At 58.4% G+C, this 17,366-nt stretch overlaps 1 protein-coding gene across 1 annotated transcript in view; it reads right to left on the bottom strand.

The window, feature by feature from the left end:
• Positions 1 to 247: 247 nt before the first annotated feature.
• The window catches only part of LAMC3 (laminin subunit gamma 3), a 57,853-nt gene continuing 40,734 nt past the window's right edge, over positions 248 to 17,366 (bottom strand). Inside the window, exons 15-29 of the mRNA XM_053908439.1 lie at positions 16,876 to 17,121; positions 15,874 to 16,027; positions 15,088 to 15,230; positions 14,408 to 14,586; positions 12,796 to 12,934; positions 11,571 to 11,776; positions 11,125 to 11,201; positions 10,521 to 10,655; positions 9,205 to 9,352; positions 8,037 to 8,180; positions 7,779 to 7,881; positions 5,063 to 5,262; positions 4,354 to 4,500; positions 4,157 to 4,256; positions 248 to 1,752 (exon numbers count right to left, since the gene is read on the bottom strand). Of these exons, the coding sequence (XP_053764414.1) occupies positions 1,502 to 1,752; positions 4,157 to 4,256; positions 4,354 to 4,500; positions 5,063 to 5,262; positions 7,779 to 7,881; positions 8,037 to 8,180; positions 9,205 to 9,352; positions 10,521 to 10,655; positions 11,125 to 11,201; positions 11,571 to 11,776; positions 12,796 to 12,934; positions 14,408 to 14,586; positions 15,088 to 15,230; positions 15,874 to 16,027; positions 16,876 to 17,121 (2,372 nt within the window). The 3' untranslated portion in view covers positions 248 to 1,501. The remainder of the gene's footprint in view (positions 1,753 to 4,156; positions 4,257 to 4,353; positions 4,501 to 5,062; positions 5,263 to 7,778; positions 7,882 to 8,036; positions 8,181 to 9,204; positions 9,353 to 10,520; positions 10,656 to 11,124; positions 11,202 to 11,570; positions 11,777 to 12,795; positions 12,935 to 14,407; positions 14,587 to 15,087; positions 15,231 to 15,873; positions 16,028 to 16,875; positions 17,122 to 17,366) is intronic.

Here is a 17,366-nt window from a genome sequence, read left to right as displayed (position 1 = left end):
AGAGAGTAGGTGACTATGGTCACAGGACCCCAGCAAAGCCCTCGCCATGGGGAGACCCCGGCAAAGCCAGTGAGCTCAGCTCTTGCCGCCTTCCTGGTATTGCACGGGCGCAAGACGGATCACGGAACATTCTTGTACCCACCCATTGGGTGCTGGGTGTGTGCATCCACGTGCCAGGGTAGTGAGTCGGCACCCACAGCCAGGGCCCCTGCTGCGAACCAGCAGAAGACCAAAGGCATGCCACCCAGCGGGTAAAGGGGTCCTTTATTTTCACATTACACAGAACTGGTTCATGCTGCTGCTAGTGCCCCCTGCCTGGGGCCAAAAGAGCCATGGGAGGGGTGGTGGGTCCCCTGAAGCACCTGTCCCAGGGCAGACGGTCTGCTGTCTACCAGGAAGAGGGCCCTGGGAAAGGGGCGGGGCCCCGGGAGAAAGTACCAGGAATTCTGGACGGAGGCTGGCAGGGGGGGCCTGGCCACAGGGGGACTCCCCAGCAGGACGGACCAGAGTGGCAGCCAGGCCTCCACACCCTGCAGGGGCCTCCCTGGTGGCAGGTGGGGCCACAGGGCCTTAGGGTCAGTGTCAGTCAGTCAAAGGCCAACCGGGGTCGTGGGGTTACAAAGAGGAGCTCCCACATGACCCCAGTCTCCCCGACCCAGGCCCCTTCAGGCCCTTGAGGTGCAGCTTTTTTGGACGGGCCACAGGCCGAAAGGTGCACCGGGGCCCAGGGCATGTGATTCCCAGGATCTTCAGAACAAAGTATTCTACAAAGTCAGTGGTAGCCGTGCAGGGGTGGGCCATCCTCCCAGCCAACTGCACAGGCTGTGCCATGGCCCCAGGAGTCCCCGGGCCTCGGGCTCCACTGCTGAGACCCCCCCCCTCCTAGGATCTGGTCCCTCGGCTGCACTGAGCTGCTCAGGGTGTGTGTGTGTGTGTGTGTGTGTGTGTGTGTGTGGCGGGTAGGAAGCTGCGGGACAGGGGGTAGCTCTGGGGCTGGGGGCTCTGGCTCTTGCGGAACCCCACCCCGATCTCTGCAGATGGCCCCCCTCAGCCTCTCAAGCACCGACTCGGCCTGGGTCCTTGCCTTCAGGAGCCAAGAGTGGGTATGTTAGTGCCAGAAGGTAGCTAACATAACTCCTCCAGCATCCAGAGCTCAGGACTTGACTGTGGACCGACTGCAACGTGGGCACGGAGAGAGGGACTTGCATGCGTGTGCGCGTTGTGTCCACAGGTATTGTGGACGTGCTATTGACACGCGGTGTGGGTGTTCATGCGTCACGGCACGGGAGCGTGCCCCGATGGAGGTGGGCACGGCCGCCTGGGTGAACCGCGTATGTACCTCCACGCTGGCGGGAACGGAGGGGATGCAGGCATGGGCTTGGAAGGCGACGTGAGGATCCCCTTGGGGTGGGCACACCGAGCAGCAGGCTGCGGCGGGTGCGCCTGCGGGGTGCGTGCGCGTGCCCGGGCTAGGGCCGCAGCGGGGGGGTCTGGGCGGCCCTCACCGCCAGCTGGCACAGCTCTTGGGCAGGCTCTGCAGAATGGCCTCCAGGTTCTGCTTGTCAGCACGGATCTCCGCGAGGTCGTTCTCGAAGCTCTGGATCTGCAGCTCCTGCTGCTTGGACTCCTGCTCCAACAGCCTCAGTTTCCCCTGCAGGGCCCCCGGCGGGCTCAGCCGCAGCCTCAGGCGCTCCAGTGCCCACTGGGTCTCGTTCAGGGCCTGGGCTGGGGCGTGGTGGGTGTCCAGTGACCCTGCAGAGGGGCACAGACGGCCTCAGCACAGGCCAGCTCCCCTGCAGGCCCCAGAGGCCTGTTCGGCCCCCATCCCGGAGACCCTTGCCAGCCCAGAGTTTCCAGGATCCTGACTGCCCACAATCTACCAGGAAAGCAAGGGACCCAGAGAGGGCGGTGTGCCTGGCCGGGCACCCCACTGGGTTCACGTGAAGGCTCTGAAACTTTCCCCCTGGGCAGCCCTGGGCAACCGTTCATCTTTGTTGCTGATAAAAAGAAGGTTCTGTGTGCATCCTGAGTCCACTTCCCGATGTCAGTGTGTGCGCACAAGGCCCCCGTGATTCCTGCTGGCTCCCCCCACATACCATTGTTGATTTGCCAAGAGCACACATTTACAGGTACACCTATGCTGGGATGTGGACGGCCACTGGGGTAAAAAGCAGCATCTCTGGCATTAGATTGAGGGCTGGGAAGCAGGCAGTGGGGTTTCGTCCTGGCCCAGCACGGATTAACTCTGTTTCTTGGAGTTAAGGACTTCCCAGAGCCTCTCCAGGGGGACAACAAGGAGGTGGGGGCCTGGCGCTCAGGTTTGAACTTGCTGGTGGTGGCGGAGTGCAATCTGCAGTCTGTGTGTCCCACCTGGCCCCTGTCACCTTGTCATTTAAGGGTGACATTCAACAGGAAGACAAGGCTCAGCCAGGCGGGAGAGTAGTGGGGAGGGGGAAGGAGGTTCTAAATGGCTTCTAATCCCACGGGATCCCTATGGGCCTAGGGCTCTCGCTAGCCCTGAATTTCCCGGGCAATGAGGGTGGCGGTTGGAGGGCAGGCAGTGGCAGGAGCTGAAACAGGGGCAGGAAGAGGCAGAGGAGAGCCGAGCCCTGCCAGCCTGGGCAGGTCCTGCTCCCCGCAAAGACCTCGAGAGGCCCCACCATCCACAGGGAAGTCCAAACTGCCCGGCCTTCTAGCAAATTCAGGTTCAGGCTGCCGGCACACTCCACGTGCCCCTCTGGGGCTCCCAGGCACCGGGGTGGGGTCCAGCTGCGGGCTGTCAGCTCCTGCAGCCCCAAGTCAAGCACGGCACCAGCACGAGCAAATAAATGATCACAATCGCCAAAGCAGCTTTACCCTCACAGTGTGCTTGCTCTGTGCTGGGCACTGTGTCCTGTACTCCGGGTCCTTGGTGCTGGGTGCGGACCGGTGGCTACAAGGGGGCACTCTGAATTGGTTAGACCCGCGTGTGAACCTCAGCTTCCCCACCGCCTGGCTGTGGGGCCCTGGGCACACCGTTTAAACTCTCCGAGCCTCAGACTGCCCGTCTGCAAAATGGCAAGCGAATCTGTATCCTTGCCTCGAAAGCAGAGAATGAGGATTCTAGGAGATCACGTGTGCAAATAGCTTTGCGTGGGCCTGGCATGCAGGCAAAACGCAGAATGTGGTGATTCTTCCCCTTATTAATAATGATAAATGAAATGCCGTACGTGGGTGAGCCTGAGGACGTGACACTAAGGGACAGAAGCCAGCCACAGAAGGACAAATGCTGTGTGAGTCCACCGATAGGAGGTCCTTAAGAGTGTTAAGTTCATAGAGACCGAAAGAGAACGGGGAGGGCCAGGGGCTGGGGGCACAGGGAATTCACATCCAATGGGTGCAGAGTGGTTGGGTTGGAAGACGGGAAAGTTCTGGAGACAGATGGTGATGATGGATGCAAAACACTGTGAATGTGCTTAAGGCCACTGAAGTGTGGGCTTAAAGATGGTCACAACGGCAGATTTTATGTTATGTGTATCTTACCACAATTTTTAACACTGCCTACCTGCTGTCCCCCCACCCCTTCCCCTGCTCCGAGGCCTCCATGCTTTGGTGGGGGCTGTCCCCCTCACCCTGAAATGTCTCCTTACTGAGGCTCTTCTCGATTCTTCCTCCTCCCTGAGAGCGGCTGTTGACGGACTCGCACCCCACAGCGTGGCAACCGCCTCTAAGTGACCCGAGCGTTACTCCCATTTTACAGACGGGGGAACTGAGGTACAGAGAGGCAGAGTGGTTTTCCCAAGGTCTCACGGCCAAGCCCCGGCACATGATCTCGATGCCAGATGGCTTCTGTGACATCCTCTCTCCTCCTCTGAAACCCTTAACACTCAGGGCCGATCTGCCCCTGTGGTACCCACACGCGTTCTGTGTGTGATGAGTTTTCCGTGTCTCCCTCCCCACCCCCCAGACTAGTGGCCCCTGGGGGCACACAGTGAATGGACACCAGCCCCACCTCGCATGGGGGCCTGGGGCTGTTACAAATGCTTGTGGCTGGGGAGGAGGGGGAACCCTGTGTAGACGAGGGCAAGGAGGAAATCTCTAGGACTGAGCCTCACAGAAGGTCCCCGAGGTGCTCCAGGGACCCAGGGGACCCGGGCCCAGCCTTGGGTCTCCTTACCCAGCCTGGCAAGTAGCTCCAACAAGGCCTGGACGTCCTCTTCCAGGGACGTGCGCGACTCCCAGATCTGCCGCTCCACGGCACGCAGCCCGGCACCCACCTTGGGAGGGAGGGAAAGCTTGAGCAGCGCCCTGCTGGCTCTGGGGCCAGAAGGAAATGGGGGTGTGGGGGGGGGGGGCGGGTCTGGGCCCACGTACCTGCTCAGCTTCCTCCAGCTCCTGTCGGCGGGTTTGTGAGGCTAGCACCTGCCGCGAGGCCTGTCGGAGCGTCGCCTGTGCCTGGCTGGACAGCCGGCCTGCCCGGCGATGCTCCTGCTTCCCGTCCCTCAGCAAGGCCCTGGCGAGCTGCGGGGTGGGCAGCAGAGGCAGGGAGAAGAGGGGGAGTGGAGTAAGTCCTTTCAGAGGTAAGGAGCACGTCCAACAGTAACGCCAAGCAGTCATCGAATCGCGCACCAGATCATTCATTCATTCCACAAGCGTGTCCCGGGTGCCGGCTACATGCACAAAGTCAGTGGGGGCTGGGGGAGGCACCTGGGCTAGACTTCGGCCCCGGTTCAAAAGCGAGAGCCTAGAAGTTTGGGGAGCAAAGCCCAGCAGATCTAGGTGAGGTTCCTGGTCGCGTGATTTAAGTTCCTACACCAGGCTGGTACTCAGGGTCCCCACCTGTCCGACAGGGACAAGTGACACTTGTTTGTCGAGGACTCAACGGCTTGAATGACGCTCCAGGGCTCAGAGCCTGGGAACCACTGAGCCCTCAGTAAGTGTGGAGCATTCAGCACTGTGTACACGGAAGGGGGCAGATCTGCAGGGACTACGTTTAACCTCCACAAGGGCAGCCTTTGTATGATAGCCCGCCCACAGGCCCAGGAGGCAGGGACGTCACCGCTGTCACATCGGTGGCCCTGACCTTAGCACTGTCCTCAGCCAACATCTTGGCTTCGCGGCCCTTCTTCTTGGCACTGGAGGAGACAGACGCCGCATTTCCCAGCATCCTCTCCGCCTGCTTGGTCTTCTTTTTCAAGTCTGCAAGGAGCCTGCCCCTGACCACGCCTGCCTTCCTCCCCAGCGTGGCCCGGTCCTTGGGCGAAGGAAACTGCGGCTTCATTCCTGCAAACCCGGGACAGGCTGGGTCAGCGGGACGGGCTCTTGGCTCATGACCCTCGAGGGCCAGTCACCACCAGACGCCCGACCCTCAGACGACGTGAGCGGAGGTTCGAGACGCAGGAGATACACGTGTAACCTTCTCAGGCTCGTCTGGGGAGCAAACGAATCATCAGTGACACATACTGCTCGGTGAATGTAAAGATTCGCGTTATATCATGAAAGTTATTAAAATCACAAAAGTACACGGGGCACCTGCGTGGCTCAGTGGGTTGAGTGGCCGACTTTGGCTCACGGGTCGTGAGTTCGAGCCCCACGTCGGGCTCGCTGCTGTCAGCACAGAGCCGGCTTCGGATCCTCTGTCCTCCTCTCTCTCGCCCCTCCCCCACGCACACGCTCTCAAAAATAAAGAAACGTTAACAAGAGGATAACAATGAATACAAACAATAAAATCACAAAACCACACGGTGTTCAGGGCCTGGGCCAAGGCTGGGAAGTCACCCTTGGCCGACGGGGAGTCACAGCACAGGACCCAGCAAATCCACTCAGCTCTTTGTTTTTGTGCCTCATCGATTTCTAAAAGGGCTTTAGGCAACTTACAGTGATAGGTAAGTCAACGACTGGACCGCTAAAATGAAAAACCAAGGGCCATATGTAATTGGGGGGATGAGGAAGGGAAAAAGAGAGGTGACAAGTGCCAGAAAACTAGGATAACGACGTGGCAGGCAGTGAATGCTCTATTTACCTCTGAGCTTCCTGGCAGCCAAGATAAAAAGAGAGGTATTACAATGTGCATAGGCTTGATTATCTAATCAGGAGTAGTTTCCCTCTGTAAAGAAGAGAGACTTTCTCCCTTCCTTTCAGATAAAATTCTAAGGGAAATCAGGAATACTGATTATAGTCAAATTTTTGAAAGAATCAAGCCTTCTAAGGCAGAATACCACATCCTTTTTCTGAAAATAATCCAGAAATAGGATCGACTTCGCTTCTTGTACACAAAATTGGGTGTTTCTTAAAACACACTCTGCGGAGAACTAATTCTATGGGGGTATTAACAAAGGTCAGGAGGAAACATCAGTTAAGCTTACATATAAAAAGAACCAGTTTTCTTTAATGCAGGACTTCTCAGAGCCTTTAATAGGGGCACACGGTATGGCCTCAAGAAGGCGCCGTAGTAGTGACATTTCCTAAACTTATTTGAACACAAACCCACTCTTGGTAGATCATGTCTTGGGCTAATTCACCCCGTGAACTTTCCTTTCATCCTGAATGCCACCTGGGCACAGGCCAACGGGTAGGGACAGAGGGTGTCTCGGAAAAGGGGCAGGAAGGGGGGGAAAGAACCTGGGGTTAGAGGTTTGCGATGAGTACTTGTGTGGATCACAGTACTGCACCAGGGAGGCAAATTTCCATGCGGTATACCCAACAGTGAGAAGGTGATGCCTCGTGAGGTAGTGAGCACACAATCATTGGAGGTAGGCAAGCAGAGGGTGCGTGAGTCCCCTGCCCCCTGAGGGGGTTGCTTTAGCAGCCCTGATCATTTTAATGTCCTAAAATCCTAATATTTCACCACCACGTATCACTGGATTTACATTTTCCTAAACACAACTCAGAGCCAAGTGCACAGGGCCACGCCTTCCCCGTCGGAAGCCCCCGACCGGTGAGCGACCAAGACTTCAGACCACAGAGGAGCCTAGAGAATAGGACGCACTGACCCAGCTCACCCTCTGTCCCAGAGGCTAGGGGCCCCTGGCTGGAGCCACATCTCTCAGAGGCAGTGGGGAGGGTCGGGAAGGAAGTCTGTAGAACCGGGATCAAGCAGGGCCTGGCTTCCGGTCTCAGACCCCAAGGGGCCTCTGGCGCTGAGCGTGTTCCTGTTTTATCCAGCTCGTTGGTGCAGAGCCACGGATAAAGGGCAAAGAGGACATCAGAGAAGCCTATGCCACAGGGGGACACGGAGCTGGAGAATCCTAACACTGGGCGGTTTCCATTCAGCACCTCTCTGACCCAGGGACAGTCACCACCAATCCCTTCCTTCCCTTGGTCTACACATCTATGAAATGCGACCACTTAAGCCTCATTTTCCTAAAGCGCAAAGGAAACCTGGACTGGCATCGACCCACGCCCCCTTCCTAAAGAGAACTCTGCCTCCCTCCCTGCGGCCCCAGCTGAACCCTGGACGGCGGCAGCCGTTTGTACCAGGTGGCAGGACCCCCGGCCAGGGCAGACGAGACCAGGAACGGATAGTCGATGGCATCGGATTCGGCCCTGACGGGCTCCGTGTGTGGTCTGATGGCTGACAGCCGTGTGGGTGAGTACCCGGTGAGAGGTGTGTGAGGCCACGTCAAGCAGCCCCGGGAGGGGTCCCGGCCGGGGGTGGGGGGAAGAGCTGCTCGGCTTATGCCCACACAACTGGACTTCTGTCTCCTGTGGCCCGGCTGCCCCAGCTGAGGCAAGAGTCCAGGTGGCTGTCACGGGCAAACACGCATCAAGAAGCCCAGAGCTCGGCAAGGCACGCATACCCTCCAGGTCGGCCAGCAGGGTCCTGGCTCCCGTGACAGTCACTGTGGCAGCCTGGACGGATGAGGAAGCCCGGGTCAGGGCGGCTCTGGCCTGCTGGCGTAGCTGGAGAGAGAAGAGAGAGGCTCGGCAGGTGGGAGACACCGGAGGGATGGGAGGAACTATTTCGGGTCTTTGCCTTTCCCTCTCCTGGACCGCCCACCCCAGGACACCCGCGGGGCAGCCCGGCCAGGTGCCTGCCTCAGAGGACATGAGCCCACCTGTGTGAGGGGCTCGGTCTTCCGCAGCATGGCCCGGGCGGTGGCCTGGAGGACCCGGGCAGCCTCGGTGACCACACGCTCTCTAGATGCAACTGTCTTCTCCAGGGCCTGTGCCTTCAGACCCAGGGCCCCGGCCTCGGACTTCTGCAGGGAGATGATGGGCTCAGGCAGGGCTTGGCAGGAAGGTCCGTGGGGCAGATCCTCTACCGGGTGGGAGGCGCCCAGGGACAGGAATGGCGGGGATAGGGCTCCCTGTGGACCCCAGGAAGAAGGGGAGCCGGGGCGGGGGACATGGACACCAGGCTGGAGAACCTGTCCCAGACTCCAGCCCTACCCACTACTAGGAGCCAGGCCTCCCTGACCTGCATTTCCTTCCCCAGGTCCACAACCTCCGCTGAAACTTTGGGGCCGGACGTATTTCCAAATTCAGAATTTTCCCCGACTTGAGAGAAGCAGAGCCGTGCAGGTGCTGAATATCATCTAACACCTTTGGTGGCATCTGGGGCCACGTGCAGGGCCAAACCCCTTAAAACGTGCATGTTACTCTTCACGTTTCGGGTGAGGGAAGCGAGGACCCCAAATATGCAGCTTCGGGCCAGTCAGGTTTGGCCCCCAGGGCATCTGTATAAGCTTAGTCTCTTTCTTAAAGCACAGTTTCTGAGTTTTGGGGTTTCAGGATCACTGGGGAGATAACGATGGAGCTGATTTGTCTGGAGGTGCTGAGGGCCACTTTGCATACTGTGCGTGAATCCGCTCCCGGCCCCCACGGACGCAGCCCTAAAATTACCTGAGGGGTGAGCTCTATCTCGCAGAGGAATGAACTGAGGGTGCCGGGAGGGAAAGTGACCTTGGCCAAGGGCACAGATCTGGAGCAGTGGCGCTGGGGATTTGATCCCATGTCCGTCTGGTGCCTTTGCTAATGCCACTATGGAGAAGACACCTGCCCTTGCTATTATTACCACAATCAACAACAAAGACTGGCCGAGCTCTAACTGTGCCAGGCAGGCGCTCTGCCAAGCCAGGGAGGTGGATTATCTCATGTTCATCGACTGCCATATAGTTAAAAATAAGCCACATCATCCGCCTCTGCCTGGGCCGCACTGGTTTCCCAGCTGCCACATTCTCCGCCCCCCACCCCATGCAGAGCTCCAAGGACGGCGGGGCTGACCAGTCCTTCAGGGGCGGCCAGCGAGGCCGGGCGCAGGGCTGCATCCGCATCAGCTTGCTGCGCGGCGGCCAGCGCCCTCCCAGCTTCAGGCAGCGCCTCTGCCGCAGCCGTGCCCAACGCCTTCTGGGCGGCCTGGACCTCCTGGTACCTGAGAGGAGACAGCAAAGGTGGCTCACAGGGCAGGGCACGGGGCTCTCCTTCCCCGTGGATGTCCCCTACCCCCCTACCGGAGCCCTCTGGCAACCTCCCAGGCAGACCTGCCCTCTGCAGGGTCGGCACCCAGCAGCTGGCCCCGAGACTGGCCGCTAACTCGGCCGCTAACTTGGCAGCTTTCGAATGAATGGAAAAGGCAGCAGAGGCACCACATTCTTGTTTCTTCACTCATTCAATTCAAACGCTCTCTTCTGAAGGGGCTTGGGCTTGGTTTCCACTCGAGAATCATATGTTTTGCAAATATTTGGAGCCTCTGGCTGCATCACGAAGAGGAAAATGCCTAGTGTTGGAGAAGGGACAGCAGCCCAGGCCTCCGGCTTGGCTCGGCTGTGCCCTGGGGTGACCTTGGGCTGTGGCTCTCCAGATAAATGGATAGCCCTGGGCTCTGAAGACCCTTAGCTTCAAGGTGCTGTAATTAACCACCTAGAACAGGTTTCCTGTCCCCTCCAGCTACCCACACCCTCCCCTCTCCGCCCAGCTCCACAGTGAGCACAGCTCGGACACAGAACCCCCTTGCTGTCTCTCATCCCTTCCCCACTTCTCAGAGAGCCTGTGCTCCCACCCCTGCCCCAGGAGTGGGTCATGTGACCTCACCCACCCCACCCCCTGCCAGTGGGCTCAGGGCTGGCCACCTGATCTGAGCTGGGCCAATCACATTCTCTCATCTAGGAAGTCAACTCGGGACTTAGTGAGGCCTTGCTGGGTCTCTCTTGACCCTTTGACTGAGGAGGATATAAGAGGGTCACCCAGAGGAGAGAAGCAGAGACCAAGAAGGAAGCTGGTGCCTGAAAGGAGCTGCCTGGGGGGTCTGGGGTGGGGCTGGGGGACGCTGCAGGGGCAAGAAAGAGAGAGGTGCTGCTCTGGACCCTCCTGGTTCAAGTTCTCGCCCCTTCTCTCCAGAGGCTGAGCTTAACCCCCAGGCATAAATGTGTTCTTGTAAGGTACCACCCAGTGGGCCCAAGACCTCAGACATCCCCACCCATCCACTCAGAGGGCGTCAGGACTCCGGACGGAAGCCAATTCTGGAACCAGCAGCCTCCAGCCAGGCCCCGTCAGCTGCAGGAGGCCAACTCAAGCTTCCACCCACACCCGGGAGGACTCACCTGTCCTCCAGTTCCTGCTGGGCCTCCAGGGCCACTGTGCCCTCCACCAGACTCCAGAGAAGCACATAACTGGTGTTGGAGGCGACTAGGGCCCTCCGCGCAGTGGCCTCAATCTTGGCAGTGGTGTCCCTATGGCTGTATGGAAATACCCATTTGATTGTCACCAGGAGCCCATGCAGAAGGGGGCCTGCACCCAAATCCACACCTCCCAGCATGTGAGACTCCCGTCATCCCAGAGTCCAGCCCCAAAGGCTAAGTTCTTCTTCTCCCTCTGCTGGACACACAGCAAAGGCTGATGGGAAGGGACCCACCCATGCCCCCGTTCCCGTTACATTGAGTTTATGCCTGTTGTCCTGGCATAATGATCATTAGGGCCTCTTATCACACAAAAAATCTCAGTTTGGACAATAATGATATGGTCACCCTCATAAAGACATCACAGAAGAGAGTGTTCAGGACGGCCTGGGTTTGAATCCAGGCAGAGGGGCACCTGTGCAGCTGATCCTGATCTGGGAACCCGCCCTTCCGCCCCCGAGAAGGACTGGGCTCCCTTTCAGACTGTGTGGGCAAGACCTCACCAGGCTCCCGGGGCCTGGGGCCTCACCTCCTGGCAAGGGCACGGGCCTCGGTGGCCAGGTGGCTCCAGGTGGTGGGCTGGCTGGACCCTTCCTGAGGAATCACCTTTAGAGAAGAAATGGAGAGGGGAGGAAGCTGATGGCCATCCTTGAAGAGCAAGGGCCCCATTTGGCTAAATTCCTGGGCAGAACTAAATCGTGCCAGTTATTTTCTATACGCTCAAAGGTAGTCTCAAAGTCAGCACCCAGTGAGCAGATCCCTAGAACGTAGAAACAGCAGTAATGACACCCACCATTCATTCGATGGACATTCACTCTCCCCCTGGAACATGCCTTGTTCTATGCAGACATTATCCCACTAATCAGCAGAAGGGGCGCTGTGTGACCCCCCCCTCCATTCTGCAGATGAAACGGAGCCTCTCCAAAGAGGCACAGCCCAGCCACTAGGTCACCAGATGGGCCCAGGACGTCGTACCAGAGATCTGAGGACAAGGGCCGCCTGCAGAATCTCCTCCTCCGAGGACTCCAGCGCTGCATCTAGGTCCGCCAGCTGGATGCAGGTCTTCTCTGTTCCGGCCCGGGCACAGTGGACACTCCTGCTCAGCGCGCGCAGCTGCTCCCGGGCAGCCTTCACAGCACCTTCGAGGCCTGTCACCTGCTCCTGGAAGGCTTCCCGGGCTCCTGCATGAAGCCCGGGTAGAGTCCAGGGTCACAGAGCAGTTGATGCTTTACAACAAAGCACCCACCTTCGGGGGCCCCCATCTGTGCCTGGACTCTGCCTGGGCACAGCTTAGCTCTGTCACCAGACTTGAGCACCAACCACTACCAGTCAGCTCCAAGGGAAGAGCCTTCTCATTTTACAAATGCCAAGACTGAGGCCCCGAGAAGGCAAATCACGACCCAAGGCCTCCCCCGTAGAAAGTCCGCCACAGATGAAGGACTGGAAGGAACTCAGGTCTGCTAGAGCCACAAGCAATTCCTGAATCTGAGACAGCAGAAATCCCCCCACCTTGAGTCAGCTCTGTGGTCTGCAGTGTGGGTCGTTGTAACACACAGCATCCGGAAGCTCTCTGTTCTGATCATTAGTCTTGCTAACAAGTGCTCAGCTTACCTATGCCTGACTGCTAAAGGAGCATAAATGCTTATGAACATGAAATTATACAGAAGAGTCCATTCATTTTCAATACTTCCTAAATTGCGGTGTCCCAAGGCCAAATTCCACCTGGCTCTAATAACAGGTTTTTTTGTTTTTGTTTTTGTTTTTTTTTCTCACGTACTTGTTTATTTCTATTCTATACTGGGGAATGAGCAAAATGGTCAACAGTCAAGACAGTAGAAATGTTACCTGTTCAGCACCCGGGACAGCACCTCAATGATTATTTGTTGCTTGACTGAACTAATGAGTTAACCCAACTCCTGTCCTCACCCAGCTTACAGTCCGGTGGGACACAGGAGATAGATGTTTCAGTCAGAGACTAACAGAGTTACAAAGTACAACTGAGTTGGGGACATTGAAGGAAAGGCCTGGGATGGGGACAAGGCTGTGTCATGGGAGGAGCCCACTTAGTTGGGGAGGACAGGCTCTCCCAGGAAGTGAGTCCTTCTAGGACCGAGCTCAGAGCCTTGAAAGCATCCTGAGACCAGAATGAAGGTCTCCAAAGGGGGTGTCTGATCAGCCAGCCATCCCGTTGCCTGCTCACCTTGCAGCAGACGTCCCTGGTAGACGTCTCCCCGTGGGGCCTCTCCCTGCAGAACGTGCAGTGGTCCCCAGGGCTCACTACAGTCAGACCCCTGCAGCCACCCCTCCATCAGGGTCAGCCTGGCCTTCAGCTTAGAAGCCTGGAGTTAGGAAAAAAAGGGCATGTGAGGCTGGTGGCCTGGAAGTCCTGTCTGCACACCTCTCCCCTGGCTTCTGTCCCGCCTTCCCTCCCCGATGGTCCCCTCCTCCCATCTTATCCTGGGCATCAAAGTTGAGAACACACCAGACCTTTAAGAACCAGCTTTTGCCCACCCTTCCTCATGGCGGTCCCTTCCCTTCTCACACCCATGGCACCTGTTAGCTGAGAGAGGGATGGAAGGGGAATCCCCAGGAGAATCTGTCTGTCCTGCTATATTGCCACAGAGCAGGTGTAGGTGGATACTGCTGACTGAATGAGTATGCCACGCAATGCCTCCTAGCGCTGTTCTTTTATCTATTTTTATTTGCATTTATTTATTTATTCTTTTTAAGTAGGCTCCATGCCCAACACGGGGTCTGAACTCACAACCCTGAGATCAAGAGTTGCATGCTCTACTGACTGAGCCAGCCAGGCGTCCCCCAAATCACATACAACGACTGCATTTATAGAGCACTTGCTAGGAGCCAGCCGCTAGCGGCTGCTGGCCACGCACCAGCTCTCGTTCAACTTGTAAGCACCCTAAGGGCCAGAAGATGCAGATCCTGAGCTCTCTCTTCGAGTCCAAAGTCCAGAATGTTCTGAGAAACCACAGGGCTTTCCATTCCTTATTTGGTGGCAAAATGAGGTTAAAAATATTCTAAACTCATTTAGAAGCAAAACTGTTCTGACCTAGGCTGTTGGTGGTCCTTATTTTTTTTATTGGGTGGGACCGTTTGTCTGTTTTCCTGCAGATACATCAATGGGTTTGACTGCAGGGACTGACCCAGGCACTGCTGGGGGGGAGGGGGGTGGCTAATATTCAGCACCCATCATTGTGTCTTTCTACAGTATCACCATTCTGAAGGCTGGTCTCACCAGTTTCAGGTAATGGGTCATAGGCCTGTGTCCATTTTGGAGCAGGAGAGAGAGACGAAATTTACCAAAGCTGTTACCTGTTGCTGGGGACAACTGACGGGTTTGGGGAGAGGAACCCCAGAGGTCATGCTCCTCACCCCTGCATCACACCAGCTCCCTGCTCAAAATTCTACTCGCGCCCCGGAACTGGCCTGGCCCTCCTCCCGACCCTCCCCGCCAAGGGCCATCTATGGTCTCGTCCCCACTGAACTTGAGGAAGCGTGAGACCTGGGTCTGGGTGGTTGGGAAGGACACCCTGTGACAGCTGCTGTTCTCCTGTCCACTCAGGAGATAGGGACGAGCAGAGGTGAGGGTTGAACAGGGCTGGCGTCAGCCAGATGGCTGGGTGAGCACAGGGAGAAGGTGACCAGTGGTTCCAGAAGGCCAGAGGGCCATGGGGAAGCAGTCATTTCCCGGTGCCCAGCACAGAGCTGGTGCTCACGGTGGTGGGGGGGGGGGGTGTGAAGTGATGGGAGGTAGGTCGAGACGTCTTGGATGGGGCCTGGATGGGTGGGCTCACCTCCTCCTTCACCAGGGCGTAGCAGGACGGGCACTCCTGACAGTGTGTGCCACCGGCCGTGACGAAGAAGTTTTCCTGACAGTGATCACACTTGTACCCCACGAAGCCGGGCCTGCACAGGCATGTGCCGTTCTCGTGGCATTGTGCCGAGGCGGCCCCCACTGGGGAGCACCTGCAGGCTGGGGGGACCGGGGCAGGTGGGCTGAGGGCCCTGATGCTCCCCTCCTCACATCAGAACCCCCAGGTCCCCTGCATCCTCACAGCTGGCTACTCCAGACCGCACCCCCCCCCCCCGCCCCTCCAGAAGTTCAACCACATTCCTGAGTCCTTCCTGGGAGACTGACTCAGAAGGTCGGAGGTGACAGCTGACCTATTTCAGTGTCCCTGGGTCTGAGAACCTGCCATGTTTAGGAACTGCCATGCCATCCGGCCATACGAATATGGAAACCAAGGCCCAGAGAGGTGACTCGATGGCCTCAGCACAGAGGAATTTAGCAGTGGAGCCTGGGACTCGATTTTTGGTCCCCTACACTCCCTCCCTCCATATTTCTATGGCTGCTCTTAGAAGACAGGCCTCCACCCGATCCTTTACTCTCTTGCCACGCGGCTGGCGGCCCCTCGTTGCCCAGAGACCTCAGGCCCCACCTTCTGGGCGGCCGGGAAGCACCCAGCTTCCTCACCTCGGCATCCCTTGATGGAGAAGCCGAAGAAACCCAGCTGGCATCTGTCGCAGGCCTGGCCCTCAACGCCTGGACGACAGGGGCACTGCCCGGTCTTGGGGTGACACCGGTCCTCCTGGGAGCCCAGCGGGTGACACTTGCAGCTATGACAGGGGAAGGGACCGGGTCTGAGACAAGCGGCCAGGACTGCAGATCACATCCTCTGCACACGAGGCCCCATCTCGAAGTCCGTACATGTCAAACAGCTTTCCCCAAGCTGTGCCCCCGGGGAAGCACAGGGTCACAAAATGCCACTCCCTCCCCTCCCCACAGAGGCTATGGGGACATATAAATCTTGGAGACTATACCCCTCTGTTGGGAAGTCACAATGCAACTAGCATATTAAAGGCTCTGAGGAGTCTTGCAAGGAAGAAACCTGTTTGTTTCACCGGGCATTTCCCTGGAGCCCTCCACTGTTCCCCAGAGGCACGAAGGGGCTGTTGTGGCCAAAAAGGTCACCAAGCAACAGCGTCACTGAGAAGGGAGACAGAGAGCAAACCGGCCCCCCTGGCCACCTGGACATCCCTTAGGGCTGTTCTTGGCCCACATCCTGGGTTGGCAGGGCCACGAGTCTGACCCCCAAGGGACCATCCCTTTGTCCCCCTTTGGTACAGGGCACGGTGTACCTGGCAGGGAGCCTGGGATGGCACATTCCAAGCCAGATCCCTCTCTGGAGGCTGCCCGGGACGCCCTCCATCCTGGAGACACTCCCAGGGAGAAGGGCACCCACAGCCTCACCCCACTCACCTCCGGCAGCCCCTCCCGGGCCGGAGGTCATAGAAACCGGGGCTGCAGTGGCTACAGTCCCGTCCCGTCACATGAGGCAGGCAGGTGCACTGGCCGCTCGCCGGGTCGCAGGGTCTCTGCTCACTGACTGAGCCCCCCGGGTTGCAGCTGCAGGCTGGGGGTGGAAGCAGAAAACGGTGTTGGGGAACCATGCAGATCGCCATCCAACCTTTGGGGGTCCAGGAGAAGATGGGGCGCACACAGAGAGGACTCACACTCGGCCCAGACTCCTAAGCTGTTTCTGGAAAAAGGCTCTAGGGCCGGGCTCAAATCTCAACCCATCTCCTATGTCCTTGGAGAGACAGCCTAGAACCATCATGGAGGCAGAGGGCTCTTCTGAGCCTGCCCTGAACCCCCGCTGGCTGGAGAGAAAGCCAGAGACTTGGCCAGGGAGTCGTGGGTGGACCTCTGTACCCACTGTCTCGGGTCACTTGACCCTGCCCTCCTGGGCTCCATAAAACAAGAGGCCGGCAGGGTGCCGACAGGTGGCACGTGGAGAAAGGGCTCTGGGGCAAGTAAGTTTGGGGGAAATGCTGAACTTCTCCCTGAGCATTTCTGGAAGCCTTCCACGGGCCGAGGTATGGCCCTCTGAGTGGGGACAGAGGGCTGAGGGTGAACCCAGGCGGCAGAGAGGAACACCCTGATGGGAGCCCGGGGGGGGGCAGCATAAATGTGCTGAGTGCCGTGGCCATGGAGGTCCGTCATGGGCGCTGACTGCGGAGCTGGAGGTAAGTGCTAAATCATCAAGGCAAAAAATAAATAAAGCACAGGCTCAGTTGATTAGATCAAGGCTGAGAGAGCCCTTGGAGGAGAGCAAACCCTTACCACACATTTCAGACAAAGAAACAGAGCAGGTGAGTAATCTGCCTAAGGTTGCACAGCCCCGTGGAGTTGATGGCTAGAGCTGGCGGAGAGGGGTCCCACCACGCGCCCCTCACCGTGGGTCGGGAGGTGGGTACTCACGCGTGCATTTGTCTGCGGGCCGAGGGGCCAGGGCGCTCCCGTAGAAGCCTTCCTCGCAGCGCTCACAGCGGGCACCTGTCGTGTTGTGCAGGCAACGCAGGCAGCGGCCAGACTGGGGGTCACAGTTGCCCACGGCGTTGGGGTCTACGTTCCCACTGCACTGGCACCGCCGGCAGGGCTGGGGGGCCCCAGAGAGCCCCAGAGGGTCCCCAAAATAGCCGTCATCACAGATCTCACAGCGCCGCCCTGGGGAAGGGAGGGGGCTGCACGTGGAGGCACAGGCCTGAGGGAGGGGGCTGCTGGGTCTCCACAGGGGTGGGGGGGGGGAGGGCGGGCGTGAACCAAAGCGAGCGGCCCTCGCGTCTCCTTGTGGATCAGAGCGAGGGCCCCAGGGCCAGGGCCCAGCTCAGCCATCAGCTGGCTGTGCGGTCCAAGGCAAGCGCCTGGGCCTCTCTGAACTCGGGCTCCTCATCTACAAGGCGGGGACAATA

Source organism: Panthera pardus, unplaced genomic scaffold, assembly GCF_024362965.1.
Source record: "Panthera pardus isolate Hobbes unplaced genomic scaffold, ASM2436296v1 HiC_scaffold_20, whole genome shotgun sequence".
In the NCBI taxonomy this organism is placed as follows: domain Eukaryota; kingdom Metazoa; phylum Chordata; class Mammalia; order Carnivora; family Felidae; genus Panthera; species Panthera pardus.
This window is presented reverse-complemented; position numbering and strand designations above follow the sequence as displayed.